Genomic DNA, 16117 nt, shown 5'->3' on the forward strand with positions numbered 1-16117 from the left:
AGCAGCCGTCGAGGGACGTCAGCCCCCTGAGACCCACTTCGAGAGTGGCCTAGCAGGCCTGAGTTTGCCCCTGCCAGCTGTTTGCCCCTTACCCCGAGGAGCACCTTTGCAGACTGAGACCAGCCAACCTACTTGCTCTGCAAACAGCCAGCCCGGCCTGGATAATGATTGACCGGCTGTGCTCCCTTGTCCCTAAGGCCCTTGCTACCCCAGCTCTCGTGTGAGAGTCCTCGGACTTGTCCCCAAATCCCCCTATGCAGCCTGTTTCTTAGTGGCCCCTCTCTTTCGTAACGCGCCAGCAACCAATTACACCAGCACCCTTCTTCCGTCCGCATCCCTGACACGCTCGACAAACTGCTGCTAGAACTTTGGACCTTGGCTTACTACTACTCTCAAACCAGAAGGTGAACCCCTGAAACCATTCGAAGTGTTGTATATGCATACTTGCTTTTTCCTTCCATAGGATTGCATTGTGCTTAAAAGCTCAGAACTTTGAACTATTTTTCTATCTTTGATAATTCATGAGAAATACAGTACTTGCCTGTGAACAATATTCTTGGTTTAAATATATGTGTGTTATTTTTCTAAAATTCTTTTGGATTTATTCTTCGAGTGTGTGTCTAATTTATTGCCTCTGTGAGCACAACTAATACTTAGCCCAGCCGCTCAATCACAATACTACAAATAGAGCTTTAGTATTATCTAGTTTTCCCTCTGTCAACCAATAAGGGACTCACTGGACTCTCTGCATAGTGTACTTCATTTTAGTACAGGGAGGCAGCATCCTACACTGCTGCGTGTGCCGCGCATGGGGAAAGCTCATTTGATGGAACTCTGTTGTGAAAAAATTGAGGATCTTTTTTTATGCCGAACTTTCGCCTCTTATTGAGTGGCTCAAAGCTATGGAGCGGCAGATTGTGCTAATATTTATGTAAGACTGCCAGTCTGATCCGGTAAGATCTGGGAGTAACAGCGATAAAGGGACTAACTCCGATAAATCTTCCACCTTCCTTTTGCTGCAGTGCCACAACTGCAGACACCTCAGGATTGCCTGATGGGGCCAATTCTAGCCATTCCAATGCTATCCCTTTAGCACCAGAGTCTGGGTACAGCAGCACACCTGGGCTACGCCCTCTTTCCTGAAGGAACGAGTTCATCGAGGTGGGTCTCTATCAAACCAGCGCTTGGAGAGACAACCCCGCTGTGAGCCGCACTCAGATTAAAATGTGTCCGCCTTCAAGTGCGTGCCCCCACGTGGCCATTCTCATTGGAGATCCCCTCCTTGCATAGTGGGCAGGCAGGGACTAACCGTAAGCTCAGGAACCGAGCTTTAGATAGGCTTGCACGCTATCGAGGGTTTCCATTTGCTCTTTCCAATGATATCTTGATATGACAGAGTTGGGTGGATTCTGGGGTGGAGGGTTGTGTCATCATACATTTTACGTCTTCTTCCTTAGCACAGACTCTTCTGTTTAGGTCCTTAAGTAACGTGGTCGTGGGGAGTAACAGCATTATGGTTCCGCTGGTTTTCTTTTAATAGACCTTGTGCCCTGTCCCATCACTCACGACATCCTCATCTTGCCAACATATTTAGTAATAAATCTGCAGGTGCACGGGTTGGCTCACTGAGTGCTCTAAATGCAGCATCAATGGCGTGGGAACCAGATTTACATATTTGCAAGAAGGACCAGGCCACAGGTCTCTGTCGAACCGCTTTGATGTTCTCTCCGGTGTGGACTGACTTTTAGATGGTGCTTATGCTGGTAATCCTGTTCGATTGTTTGCATCACACAGCATTGTTAATGCTCTGGGTGAAGGGCCTCTGTTAAGGGACCCCAAGAATGTTAGCTTGGAGTGTTCTTTTAACTTGCTGAGCTGGCACATTGTTGGTTTCAAAGAAACAGGCTAATAATCCAGCTTGGTTAGACCTAATTGCAAGATTTGACCATTGTTCTATTACAGGCAACCTGGGAAACTATTGACCCATCCTGCCCTGGCTTTACATGTTTTTAGTCTCCGGCTATCCGAAGGCGAGTCTCTGTTGGGATTATTCTAAATCTGAAAGTGAAACGGAAATATAACCTTTATGGCTATGCTTATTAAGGACGAACTCAGCACTTTTTATTATTATTTGATTCATTTCTATAATAATGATTTTTTAAATCCTGAGTGTATTCATTGTAAACATTTGTTTGCGTTTTTATCTGAGTTAAAGCCAGTAGCACCTTGTAAAATGACACAACCTAATTCCCTCCTCTGTAGGGATTCTAATGTATAGCTGGAGACTGCATAAGACACAGGGCACCTCATTGGGGTAGATCTGATCGCAGAGAGGTGCTGGGCAGATACCTTGTTGGTCTCATTGAGCTTCTCAGCATAGAAGGCATTTCAGAGGGCATGGCAGGGCTGTAGTAATAGACTACACTTTTGCAACGGTAACTTTTCAACATGGTTCTCGCATTGTGAAATTCTAGCGATGGAATTGGGTGTTCATAATGCCTTGTATTTAGTGGGAGATTTTCCATGAGTGTAAAACGCCTCTCCCTGGGGTATCAGTCCCTATAACTCCGCATAACGGTTGGTCTGAGGCTCTTATGGCACCAGGAACCCTTGCCACGCTGCAGAAGTCTCATGACATTCTTGCATTGTTTGTCCGGTCTTCAAGGAGATGAAATGATGGCCCATTTTGTCACCTTAAATCAGAACCTTAGGCTGTTACCTTTACAGCCAATTAGGTGTGGGCAAGCGAGAGACTGCTTGTTTGGCAGTCTGTGTTCCTCAGCCAACCATAGGTTAAGGAAGGCCCTCTCTGCAATCCCTAAAGATCCTACGGCGGTGCGATCAGCCCTCCAAGCCTGTAGCATATCCTGAGGTTAAGGAGGAAGCCTTGAATGTCGGGGTTGGGTATTCACACAAAGTGCCACGCCTACCAAGTGCAGTCAGAAGTTCTGGGAAACGATAAACAAGATTAAACAAAGGGAAATGCCACCTACCCCCTTTCTAAGTTGAAACGCTCCAGGCCCTGAGTGGGTGACGCATTTTAGTATTATTTATCACTTGGTGGTAGATTAGCGCGTCAAGGAGCAGTTTAGGGACAACTTGTCTGACTCTCCAACCAGGTCAGTCACCTTACAGGAAGTCGCTCTCGCCATTAGGCAAAGCCGCAAAGGTAAAGCTGGGTGACCAGATGGGGTCCCTATGGACTTAATAAAGTATAACCTTGATCCGTGGGAGACCCTGATAACTAATGTTTTTAATCATTTATTATGCAGTAAGGTCCCACGGTCTTGGACACTTTCCACAATCGGTCCCATCTTTAAACAAGCATTGGCATAGCCAATAGGTCTCGCTTTTGGGACCTTATAAGTATTTAGTTTTGCTGCACAATATCCCTGGTACAACAACATCACCTGTTGCATGGCTAAACCTTGTACCTTATAAGTGTTTAGCCATGCAACAGTTGATGTTGTTGCACCAAGGATATTGTGCTGAAGTTATCCAGCACAATATCCTTGGTGCAACAACATCAAGTGTTGCATGGCTAAACACTTATAAGGTCCCAAAGGCGAGACCTATTGGCTATGCCAATGCTTGTTTTTTCAGTTTTGTGTGTCTTTCTGGCTCTAGTTTGTCACTGTTTGAGTTTGTTCCCCCTCCCTATGTGTCTCTCCGCAGTTCTAGTGCTAGGATGCCTGCGGATGACAGTTTCCTCTCTTTAAACAAATACATATAAACATTTGCAATGCAATAGGTCTCGTATTCATGCAAGTTTGACCTACTGGCATTGTAAATGACAATGCCTTTTATTTATGTTTTGGGTTTTAAAACATAAATAAAAGGCATTGTCATTTACAATACTAATAGCTTAAACTCTCGGAAATGCGAGACCTACGGCATTCCAATAAAGGGCCTACCCGACCGCTTGTTAGATTGTAAATATCAGCGGAAGAGAGTGGCCTACGACGTCTTCAAGGTAGTGATAAATAGTGCAGTGACGCAGATGTGTAAGTGTTGTAAATTACTCAGACACAAAGTGTGATGTGAGAGTTACATATGATCCGAGCTATAAACACTAACAAAGCCCTCCAACACCTTTTTCTCTGTGATTACACTGTCGCGGCGCAGGAGGAAGAGCGCTCTATTTCCTGCCCTCTCTGTGATGTGAGTGTGCAGTGTGGCATTGCGTAATGTCATTGCTATCTTTGGCCTAATAAAAAACAACACTCCAGCTGTAGTAGGACCCTGGCTTCACCTCCTGGTGCAGGGCGAGCTGTGCTTTATGGCAGGCATGAAGGGAGAGAGGGATGGTCTTGGCTGCCGCTCCGGCCTTGTACAGTGCCCCTGCTATTACTAGTGAGCGAGAGGCACTGAGGTGATGGTACTGGTATTGGTGGTGGTGGTGGTACTGGTGGTGGTGGCATTGGTGGTGGTGGTGGCATTGGTGGTGGTATTGGTGATGGGGTAATGGTAGTGGGGTATTGGCAGTGGTGGTATTGGTGGTGGTGGCATTGATGGTGGTGGTGGTGGTATTGGTGGTGGTGGTACTGGTGATGGTATTGTTGGCATTGGTGGTGGTATTGCTGGTATTGGTATTGGTGGTGAGGGCGGTATTGGTGGTGGGATTGGTATTGGTATTGATGGTATTGGTGGCGGTATTGGTGGTGGTGGTGTGGTGGTATTGGTGGTGGTGGTGGTATTGGTATTGGGGGTGGTGGAACTGGTACTGGTGGTGGTATTGGTGATAGTATTAGTATTGGTGGTGATATTGGTATCAGTGGTATTTGTGGTGGTGGTATTGGTGGTGGTGGTATTGGTGGTACTGGAATTGGTGGTGGTATTGGTGGTATTGGTGTTATTGGAGGTATTGCTGATTGTGGTGGTACTGGTGGTGGTATTGGTGGTGGTGGTGGGATTGGTATTGGTGGTTGTGGTATTGATGTTAGTGGTGGTGGTATTTGTGGTAGTGTTGGTGGTGTTGTTATTGGTGATGGTAGTGCAATATTCATTTTTCTGATTATATAAAAAATGAACTGAAAAGAAACATTTTTAAATAAATCGATGCCATATTTAATTACAGTGAGCACATGAAAAATGTAGTGTCTGACTGAAATCTTCACCTCTGTGCTTCACACAAATATAGCCTTTGAAAATATCTTAAATCAAAACGTACTAACAGTAAGGAATAAATTAGGCCAGTGATATAGCTCATACACAACTTATGGGCTACACCAATTGATATATGTGGACATAACTATTTCTTATTTAAACGAATTTTTTCTCTCCCTATGATTTAGCAAAACATTTCTCATAGCTGTCGGTAAACTATTAAATCGGGACTATTGCGGTATAAAACATGAAGGATCCCAGTGCTGTTTACGGCACTATATCTCCAAGTAATACTTATGGAAACGAGTAATGATCTCCTTGAATATCATGGCAGCACCCTAATTCAAGTGGTATCCTGAAATAGACATTTGCCTATGTGGTGTTATTGCATTTATCATGCATTTCTTGTGGCACTTCAATGGTGTCAATTATTATGATGTAATCGGGGTTAAGTTCTTGTGGCATCATTTCCTAGGACGATTAAGGGTCAATGTTCATATGATGTCACTTTTGCTACCCCTGGCATTTTGGTGAATCGACATCCATTACACTGTGCCTTCTTATCAGTATAAAGGAAAACTCTTATGCATTGTAAAGAGAATATTTACAGTACATTAAAAACATTCTACCAGGCTGACTGACAATGGTATCAACAGACTCTGGCTCGGAGCTCGAGACTTACTTCGGTTGTAGATAGTCGTTTATCTCCGTTATCACTGCCAATGCCTGAGTCGGGGCCATGATTCTTATTGGGGTAAAAGTCTTCCATGCTGTAAGGAAAGGCGGATTCAACAAAACACGGGTTAACTCTCACCTCAAGAGGCAACTAAATACGGCACGTGGAGAAGATACACTGTGCAATGCGTTATTTACGCGCGTGCTGCACACTTACACAAACACCAGTCACATCTGAATATTACGGCTGGAGTCTGGCCTTCTAAGAAATACAACTGACTATACAAGTATTTCTGACCTCAACTACTTCAACTACTCACCATCACAATAAAAGGGGTGAGTGCTTTGTGGGCGTTTGCCTTACCTAAGCCATCTATTGCAAGCATACAAGAACAGCCATGAGTCAATTTATCGTCAGGGTTAGTACGGAGGATGAAAGGTAATAATGGATAGTGCAGGCTAAATTAGACTGCAAAAAATATGAGATGCACAACTTAGAAGAGACAGCACTTGTAAGAACTGTTTAAGGGACACATGAAGCTCTTTAGCAATAACACCTTTTGAGACGCGCCTAGAGCATTGGACTTGTTAACGTCTGGGAGTGACGAACGAGGGCAAGGAGAAAGAAATACAGGCAGGGAGGGAGAAACAGAGACGGGGAGGGAGTAACAGAAACAATATGGACAAGAAACAGGGACGCCGGGGATAGAAAAAACAAGGACGAGAAAGCGGGTGGAAGGGAAGAGTAACCAGGTCATCGCTACCAAGCATGAAGACGAGGCTAGCAGAACAAGCGGCCGTGCGGCCGCGAAAGTTAAAGTAATGCGGTCAAGCGCGGTGCGCGCGCCCGCGCACATGCACTGTAGCTCTAGGCTGGCCTGGTAGCACTTTTTGGAGCCCTCTCAATAAGTCTCGCCAGACCAGCGCATGCGCTGGGTCAGGCGAGACCTAAAAAGGGGATCGTAAGTCACCCAAATGTTATCGCCCAGTTTTGCTCATTGGTAGCATAGTTAGACTAATCGGACGGGTGATATTTAATCATTAGAAACTTGCCAATACCATTCTATGTCCTCATCAGTTTGCATTTCCTCAAGGGCTGGGTACAGTGGAACCGTGCTTAAAGCTGAATCTGATTATTGGCAAACATACCATCGTCAAGCGCTGTCTGCTGAACCGGCCAATATGGGTCTGTCAGCCACCTTTGACTGCGTTAACAGAACTAAGCGCTGTCTGCAAAACCGGCCTTTATGGGTCTGTCAGCCGCCTTTGACTGCGTTAACAGAACCAGGCGATGTCTGCGGAACCGGCCTTTGTGGGTCTGTATGCTGCCTTTGACTGCGTTAACAGAACCAAGCGCTGTCTGCTGAACCTGACCTTTATGGGTCTGTCAGCTGCGTTAACAGAACCAATTGCTGTCTGCTGAGCCCGCCTTTATGGGTCTGTCAGCCGCCTTTGACTGCGTTAACAGAACCAAGCTTTGGCTGATGCTGCTGGCTCTAGGGCTGGAGGCAGCATTCGGGAATTTCTTGTGTATTTTACATGAGAGGTTTGAAGTGAAGGTTCTGTGCACTTTGGCTGCAGAACTGTCTGATAGCTTCCCTTTAGCTGGTGGGGTGTGTCGAGGCTGCATCCTGACCCCACTACTATTTGTCATTCATAATAATACTTTGTCCCCAGCTCTGATGAAATTTATTAACAACCACCGTAAACACCCATAGTCCCATTTGAGACCTGTGTAATACTAGCAACATTCGACACTTGTAGTACACAACTCAAATAGCATGGTTGATTCCGCATTTTGATTTGTTAAATCTTATCTGTACTTCTTTCCTGAAATTATAAATGCATCTAACCGTGTTCTTGGAACTATTTGCTGTTATTTAATGTATGTTTTATAATTAGGTTATTTCTTAAAATACTTCCCCTCATTGATTCCCGTTGAGACATTGTCCTATGTCGCCAGCTCTGATTAAAGCTACCCAAGGCATCCTGATGATTTTGCGAGCTCATATATCGGCGTTGCTTTATGCAGATGATACCATAGCCACCAGGGGCTCTGCATATGCTGGTGTAACCTTGTATTTCCCTTATGAGCAAATTGGACTGTAAGAAGGAGAGCGGAGCGGACTGGAAGCGGATCGTAACCGGGCCGCTGCAATCCACTCCGGAAGTGGGAAGCGGACTAGCCTTGGACTCGGCCAGGGGGGAGGAGTCACGCATGGAAGGAGACGCGGGACGCTTAAAACGTCCTGCAAAGGAGCTGGGACTGCGCGAGACCGGAGAAAGTAGAGCGGCATATCCAGAGGACAGCGAAAGGAAGGAAGGAGGAGAGCGACGAACGGGAGGAGTTCAAAACGAAGGAGGAGAGATGGAAGAACAAAGGAGCATCGTGGAAGACGGCGAAACCAGGCGAGAGAACGAGATATTCAAGGCGACCAATCCCGGTGGGCTGAAGGGAGGAGAAGACGCCCCGGGTCCCAGCGCCACGGTCCGGGGACGGGCCGTGGCTCAAGGCAAGTGTCTCTTCGGGGACCTTTTGGGTGGGGTTGGTGGGGAGATTGTGAAGGGAGGTAGGGCACTAGAACAAGGGTGAGACCCTACTGGATTTCCACACTCCCTTCCCCGCACCTGCCTTCGGTGATGGTAGCACAGATTTAAAACATAGATATATCGGCATTGACTCAGGTCTGTTTTCTTGTCTTCTTTTCCTCCCTTCCCTCACCTACTGAGCACCTCTGTTTTGATGACCACAAACACAGAAGGCCAAGATCCCACTACCTTACGGATGACCCAGAGCAAGGAAGATCCCACGGACAGTGACTGTTTCTTTTTTTTGATTTAGTTATCTCTCTGATTGTTCGGCCAAGTCGCATCCAGACCACACCGGAAAACAATCCCTATCCTGCCAGACTTTCAAATAAAGAGTCCGAGCAATTGCACCTTTTTGAATCCGGCTGGTTTTTTTCGGTTTATCTTCCTGTCAGGGACTCCAGAATACCACATGGACGTGGTTACAAATTATGGAAACTCGCACATGGCGTGCAGGCCAAGTAAGAAGCATATGTCTGTGGGTTGGACTTTGAATTTCTCTGATACCCGTGCTCATTCGGGGATGCCAGTGATTGCCTGTCCTTGTGAAAGACACTTAGAGCAGTAACTGATGCACTAAGTTTTTTTGCTCATTTTATGAACCACATTTTATACTATTTATACAGCCAGTTTGAAAACTTTTGGAGTTCAGGAAATGTAGGGATGCATTTCATCTCCAACTGTACTCTTTATGTTTGACAGGGTGTTTGTACCTTTTTAAAAGCAGCAATGAAATCTAGGAAAACAATGGAGGGTTAGGTGCAGCATCAGATCTTACCCCTTCAGGCGAGGGCTAAGGGTCTGATGATCTTGGTCAGGGGTGGTGCCATGAGTTGACTGTGATGAGTTGTAATGGTTGATATTCCTGGTTTTTAGATTTGTATTGTTGTTTTTATGTTTTTGGTGTATATGAAGTTGTATCTATGTATTTTTTAGGGCTATTTATGTGCCAAATAAAGTATTATGAAAAATGCTAACCAGAAGTCTTGCACACTAACGTGCTTTGCATGTCCATTTTGTATGTGTTCACTGTTGCTGTCTTGCCTTCTAGAGGACACCCTGCTGCAGTCTCAAGATTTGGCCTCCTCCATTCGGCTACTAAAAGAAGAGCAGTTTAACACCGGCCTGGAGCTGGTGCGCAGGATACAGGAGAGACTTGCAGCTATTCTGCAGCACTCAACTCAGGTGCGTGCACCCATCGGTTCCACATCACTCGCCAGTGTGAGGGTTGGGTGGTGGAGATTCTCACAACTGGCAGGGTAACCATAAAGAGAGAAGTTGTCTTGTGCGTGCCGTTGTGGGGGTTGGGTGGAGGAGACTTCCACAATTAGCAGGGTATCCATAAAGAGAAGTTGTCTTTTGTAAGAGACAGAGCTACACAGAATGTCAAACTAGATGCTAAACTATTCCGCTTCTATGGGTACTTGTTACATAAGATTTGAGAAGTTCTTTTACTTTATAATTTTGGTGTCTCAGTAAAGAAATTAGCCCTGTTGTTGTTTAAGTTAATGGTGTTTTGATTAAGTAAGTCTAACCCCTGCAGGCTGCCTGATTGGATATACATATAAGCTGAGCACACGGGCACTCTTTTACGCCACATGTCGTCCAATTTGTTTTTATTTATAACCTATATCAGTAATACTACTATAAACATGACCACCTTCCTCTAATCGACACAATATGAACAGCGCTTAATAACAATCAGTTGATCACCACATCCGTCCATAATAAACCAACCACCTGCCCCAAACCTTTTTGTATTTGCGTGGGCAACCTCTGGCCTCGTAGATGGGGTGCTCCTGTTGGGCACACCAGTCCTTCCCTCCCCCTCCACTGTGCCACCAGCAGGGGGAATCTGGGACTTCGAATTGTGAGCTATGTCTCGTTTGGCCACCAGCGTCAACACTCCGATAGATATGCACTCCATTCTCTGTCCACCCACATCCTCCAATAGTCCCAGCAGCGCAATTCTCGGGGTGAGGTAGAGGTGCTGGCCCAAAACTGCGGAGAGCTCCTTTCCAACCCCCTCCCGGGCCCAGTCTCCTCATCAGCAGTTTGGCCTCAAGGGGGCTAAACTCTGGGATGAGGGTGCCCACAGGAATCCTGGCCAACAGAGCTTGGCACAGCTGCAGATATTCATGGAACTGAGTTCGGGAGAGCTGAAATTGCTCCGGCAGTGCCTGGAAAGCATGAAATCCATGCAGGGGTGTCAAGTTTAGGCTCCAGGCCAATTCGGAGAAGCAGAAAATGTAGACACCTAAATACTTAAGACTCGTGATTGATTGGAATCGCAGCTTGCCAGGAACCACAATCCGCGCCTTCAGCAAAGAGCACTAGCAGGGACTTGTGTTCGTTCACTTGAAGCTCAGATGTTTCCCCCTAGAGTCATAAGATCTCCATGCAACACAGACCCTGAGGTTTGTGGGTCGGCCAGTAACCCCAAAATATCATTGGTGTAGAGCACGATGCGCACCTCCGGGCCCCCATCCTATGACCACCCCTGGATGCAAACATCACAACGGATGAGGCACGCCAGGGGCGTTGCGCCAAGGCGAAGAGGAGAGGGAGCAACCCTTACAGGTGCCACTGCAGCTCAGGAATGGTGAAGACCGTGTTCCGTTTAGCTGGACTTGAGCAGTGGGGTTGGTGTAGAGGAGAACCACAAGTGTGTGAAAGTATGGTCCAAGGATCTCCCTCTGCAGCACCAGATACAAGAAGGACCAGTCAACAGTATTGAAAGCCTGCTCAGAATCCACCAGCAGGAGGCCTGAGGAACCACCAAGGCGAGGGGCTTGGTAGAGGGCCAACTGGACCTTCAGATACAAGCAGAGTGCTTCTGTTTGGCATAACGCCACATTAGTTGGGGTAGACCAAGTAGGTCAATGTGTGGGATAAGTGGTTGGCATGGACTTTAGCAAAAACATTGATGTCGGCATTGATAAGTGAGCGAGGTCTATAGGAAGAGCAGCAGTCCAATGGTAGCCTGGTTCAGGGACCATGACGGCCGCGGCTGTCTCTATTCCCGGGGGTAACTTACCTCGGTGTAAAGTGGCAACAGATGGAAAAGGAGTAGGGACTGGAACCGGCGTAGATACTCAACCGGGAAACCATCAGAACCACGGGTTTCCCCCAGAGTCCTGGCAGAGAGCGCTTCTCCAGTCTCCTCCACCGTGATCTGGCGGTCCAGATCGGTATGTCACCCAATCTTAATTTTGATGGTGAGCTGCAGCGAGGCTGAGTGAAGGAAACTTTGTGTTTATCAGCAGAGGAGACGTCCTTCATCCAGGAGCGATATATAAGTTAGATGAGTTGGGAACATTTCAAGACTTGTCTGAGATCGACACGTAGCCTCTTGCATGCATGTAAAGACAAGATTGCTTTCTGTTATTGTTTTGTAGCTTAATTGCAAGTAACATTTAAATATAGTCATATTAAAGGCTCTAAAATGGCCACCACGGGAAAAAAAGGCAAATCTGAAGAAGCCTGTCTCTTGTATATAGTGTTCCAAGGTCCTGTGCGTGAGTCGAGATATTCATTCATCAATTATTTCAGGACATATCTCACGGGGGACAAAGTTCGTTCCACTCATCTCTCTGTGCATGGGAGACCTATCCAAGCCCATCATGTTTTCTAAAGAAGAAGCAGCGCTGCAATGTAACGACCCTGTTTTGTCCATTTATTCAAAATAATCGGCCTTTAGGCATACGCACATACTTTACTGGGTCTAGTATTGTCTGGTTTATGTGTTCATGAGGCAGGTTAAATTTGAGGGAAACTAGGATGGCAGGTAAAGAACGTTTCCGTCAACCCAGACACAACTTGGGGTAAACAAAAGTGCCAGGTGCAGCCTCGAGTTCACCTCGGCACTCCTTGGATCCCGGAGGCGCCTGAACTTAACATGTCCAGTTCAAAGTGAGTACTCAAACAGTCTATTCTTGGTCCTATTCAGATATGGTTCAGCTATTTAAAATGTCTGTATTGCAATATAGCCCTAGGCTAGGCCTTCGTTAGGAACTGGGGCAGGAGCCAAGAAAGGAAAGTGTCGTATGGAAGGACAGTTGATCAAAGGAGAGGTGTAGGACGCGGACTCTTTGTATAGTGTACTAAAACGCTGTACAGAGTCCAGTGAGTCCCCAATTGGTATACAGAGGCAAAACAGGTAACACTGATGCTCTATGTTGTGGTAGTGTGGGTGAGCAGTTAGGTTTATCAAAGCATAGTGTTACGCATGTGTTGTACTCGCAGAGGCAATAAATGAAACACACACTCTGAGACAAATTTAGCAAAATAACACTTCCTATATATTTTTTCAAACAAAGAACTTCTTTCAAAAGTAAGTACTGTTTTTGTTATAACATTTTACAGGTAGGTAAAATAGTTCTAAGTTGTGCGCTTTTACGCACAATGCAATCCTATGGGAGGAAAAAGCATATAGATATCACAACCAGTACAGACGGATTCAGGGGTTCACCTTCGGGGTTTCGAGTTGCAGTAAGCCAATGTCCAAAGTACTACCGTAATTCTTTTGGAGCTGCCCTGATTCAGTCGGGAACAGGGTGCTGGTGACGTTGGTATTTGGTGCGCTACAAAGAAGGAGGGCCACCTGGAAACACGCTGCAAAGGGGGACTTGGGGACAAGTCTGAGAGCTTCCAAACGGAGGCTTGGACTTCAAGGGCCTTTGGGACCTTGGAGCACAACCGATTCTTTGGTGACCAGGCGGGGCAGGGAGGGTGCAGAGCAGTTAGGTTGGCTGGGCTGTGTGCTTCTTGCGGTCAGGGGCAAACAGCTGGTAGGGGCAAAATCAGGACTGCTGGGCCACTCTCGGAGTAGGTCTCTGGGGTGCTGATGCTCTAGGTCAGTTGCAGTTCCGACTTGGCTCTTCACTGTGGGTGTTTGTCGCAGGGTATCCGGTACCCCGGGTATTGCAGCTGGACGGCTCCGTTAGGTCATGGTGTCTTCTCACTTGGTGAGAAGATAGATCTGACCTTCCAGAGCACAGGTACCTCTTCCTGGTCGGTTGCTTCATCTGTCTGGCTAGGGAGCTGCAAGTCGGTGGACTGGGCTCTTCATTTCAGTGCCTTCGGGCTGCAGGGGATTAGTGCCTCTACTCCAAGTGAGTTCTTGGAGTGTTTGAAAAGCACTGGTAGTGTTATGGGGTTCTTAGAAGCCACAAAGCAGTAGGATGAGACAGTTCACCACAATTGTCGGGACTTGGTGCAGACAGGCAGGGTTTTGTGCCAGAAGTCCACAGCAGGTCATCTGTTCTCGGGTCGGCAGCTCTTCTGTGTACTCTTCGGCTTTAGGTCTGTCGAATCTGAGGTCTTGGTTCCAGGGGTGTCACCTGAATACTCAATCAAGGGGAGTGACAGGGAAGCAGCCAATGGACAGCCTACCTTTAGTGTCTACACTCTCTGTATGACCACTTCCTGTGGGAAGTGGGCTTAGCCCTGACCCTAGGACTCTATTTTGTTCCTTACGGGTGGTACTGGCTGGTTGTGGGCCCACCTCCTAATTTTACTGGACTTGGTTCGGATGTATGCTCAGATCGACACCGTTGCAGTGCTCTTCTCGGCCTTCATCTTTCCATCTCCCTCCATCGGTATTGTTTTCACTCGGGGTTCCTGTTAATACCGTCTCGGATCAACGTCTGTGTCCCTCATCCCGAGAGGCTCTTTGGTCATCCTCTGCCCCATGTGGATCCCCGTCTCATCTCCTCCATCTTCTTGAGAATGCACGACTGTGACGAAACAGATGCCCTTCAGATATTGTCCTCGCTGCTAGGTGGAGTACCCCTGTACTGGTCTCCATCAGGCCTGCTACCGCTGCCACTTGCCTGAGCAAGCAGAGGCCGCCTGCGATGCCTGCCGCTCCTTCCACTCGAAACAAACTCTGCGTGACCTCAGAGCCCGTCGCCTCGAGATGTCCCGTAGAAGCGGAGACGACACCCCAGATTGCTCCAGCACACAGGACCTGGAAAGGGAACAGCATGCTCAGTCGTCGACTGTTGATGAGGTTTCCTGGCCCGACCTAAGCTGCGGCTCGGACCTGGAGTTAGAGGATATTCCGCTGGCATAAGTGGTTGCGAGTACAGCTCCCTATACCTCTCAACACTGCCCGCATGTTGAGCAGCCCTTCAAAAAGGGACGTCCAGCCACTGTGGACCCACAGAGCTCGGCTTCTGGGCCATACCTGCCTTTTAGCCATGGTCCGCACCGAATCTCTCTTTTGGATGCAATGGGTGGCTTCATCTTGGTGCCAAAGAAACCATCAAAGTTGGTGCCATCTGCTCCAGTCTTGGCGCCAACCAGACCATTGGAGCTGAAACTCTCAGCATTGGAACCGAAGTCTGCACTGGTCCCAAAGACTCCGGCGTCGGCTGCGAAGCCCTATTAGCGCTGACATTAGTCGAACCGATCCTTTAGAAGCTCCATGACGAGATTAATACTCAGCTGCAGCATCTGGTGCTACATCCCCACATGGGTGGGATCCCCACCCGCCCACTGGTGACAGATCCACAAGCCCCCAAATGCCATCTGAATCCTTGGCGTCCATCTTCCAGCAAAACACAGGAAGAAGTCAGACAAGGCTCCCAACCCTATGCTGGATATTGAGCCACCACAACCACCCTCCCCATTCTCCATCAAGACCACAGCATTCTCCATCCCCGCCTGACTCGCCACCTGACCCCCTTTCATATAGACCTCAGGGGGTCACCGCACTCAGATACAGGGAGGATACTCAAGATACACCCCACATTGTGATTCCTGAGACCACGATTCTCACTTTTAACCAGTCCAGCCTTCCCCTCCTGATGACTCCACTTCTTACCACGAGCTGGTAGCCAGGGCAGCCTCGTATCACAAAGTCCATATACACATCTACCCCATAGAAGAGGACTTCCTTTTCGAGACCCTCTCCACCACCCACTGCTCCACCCAATATTTGGCTATGCTCAAGGGCATTTTGCGTCCAGCCCCTGACATCTTTCAGGACCCAGTCAGTCAGGGCTATCACTTCCCAGGTGGATAAAGTACAAGGTGTCCCCTACAAACCCCATCTACATTCAGGGACAATTACCCCTGGACTCTTTGGTGGTACACACTCCTCGCAAGCGGACGAACTCTCAGGGCACCGGTGACACCTCTCCATCTGATAAGGAGAGTAAGCGAATGGATGCCACAGGCAAGAGTTGCAGCGCAGTGACTTGGACAAAATGGAGGAGCTCCTCCAATATCTTCCATATGAGCACAAAAGAAGAGGGCATGAGATGGTATCCAAAGGCAAACATATCTCTAACACAACCATTCGGTGTGCCTTTGATGCATCTGACACCACTGCCAGAGGCGTAAACTCCAGTGTGCTCCTTCGTAGACATGCTTAACTTCATATCTTCGAATGTCCAGCAAAGCCTGATCAACATGTCATTCGGCGGGCAACACCTGTTCGAGCCGTAGGTTGACCAAAAGCTGGAAAAGATAGATGCATAGATAATGAAGGCTATGGGCGCCCAGCAGATTCCTGCACCTCGTGGGTCCTTTTGCCACACACCATACCCTGGAGGCTCGAAGACCTAACCCCCCCCCCCACCCCTCCCCCTGAAATCGCCACGGCTTTCGAGCGACAATAGGCTCAGCAGCTCTCCCCTAGAAGCTACTATTAAGGGTCCTACCTGGGCTGTACTGCTAAAGGTAGAGACAAGGGTGGCACTCCTAAGGGTGCTGTCACCCCCACTAAGCCCTGACTTGC

The 16117-nt window shown here is 47.7% G+C and overlaps 1 protein-coding gene across 1 annotated transcript in view; it reads left to right on the forward strand.

Annotated features, from left to right (window-relative positions):
- The window catches only part of CUL9 (cullin 9), a 751325-nt gene that overhangs the window by 718259 nt on the left and 16949 nt on the right, over nucleotides 1-16117 (forward strand). Inside the window, exon 40 of the mRNA XM_085610160.1 lies at nucleotides 9422-9555. Coding sequence (XP_085466286.1) covers nucleotides 9422-9555 — 134 coding nt within the window. The remainder of the gene's footprint in view (nucleotides 1-9421; nucleotides 9556-16117) is intronic.

Source organism: Triturus cristatus, chromosome 6 (genome assembly GCF_964204655.1).
Source record: "Triturus cristatus chromosome 6, aTriCri1.1, whole genome shotgun sequence".
Classification (NCBI taxonomy): domain Eukaryota; kingdom Metazoa; phylum Chordata; class Amphibia; order Caudata; family Salamandridae; genus Triturus; species Triturus cristatus.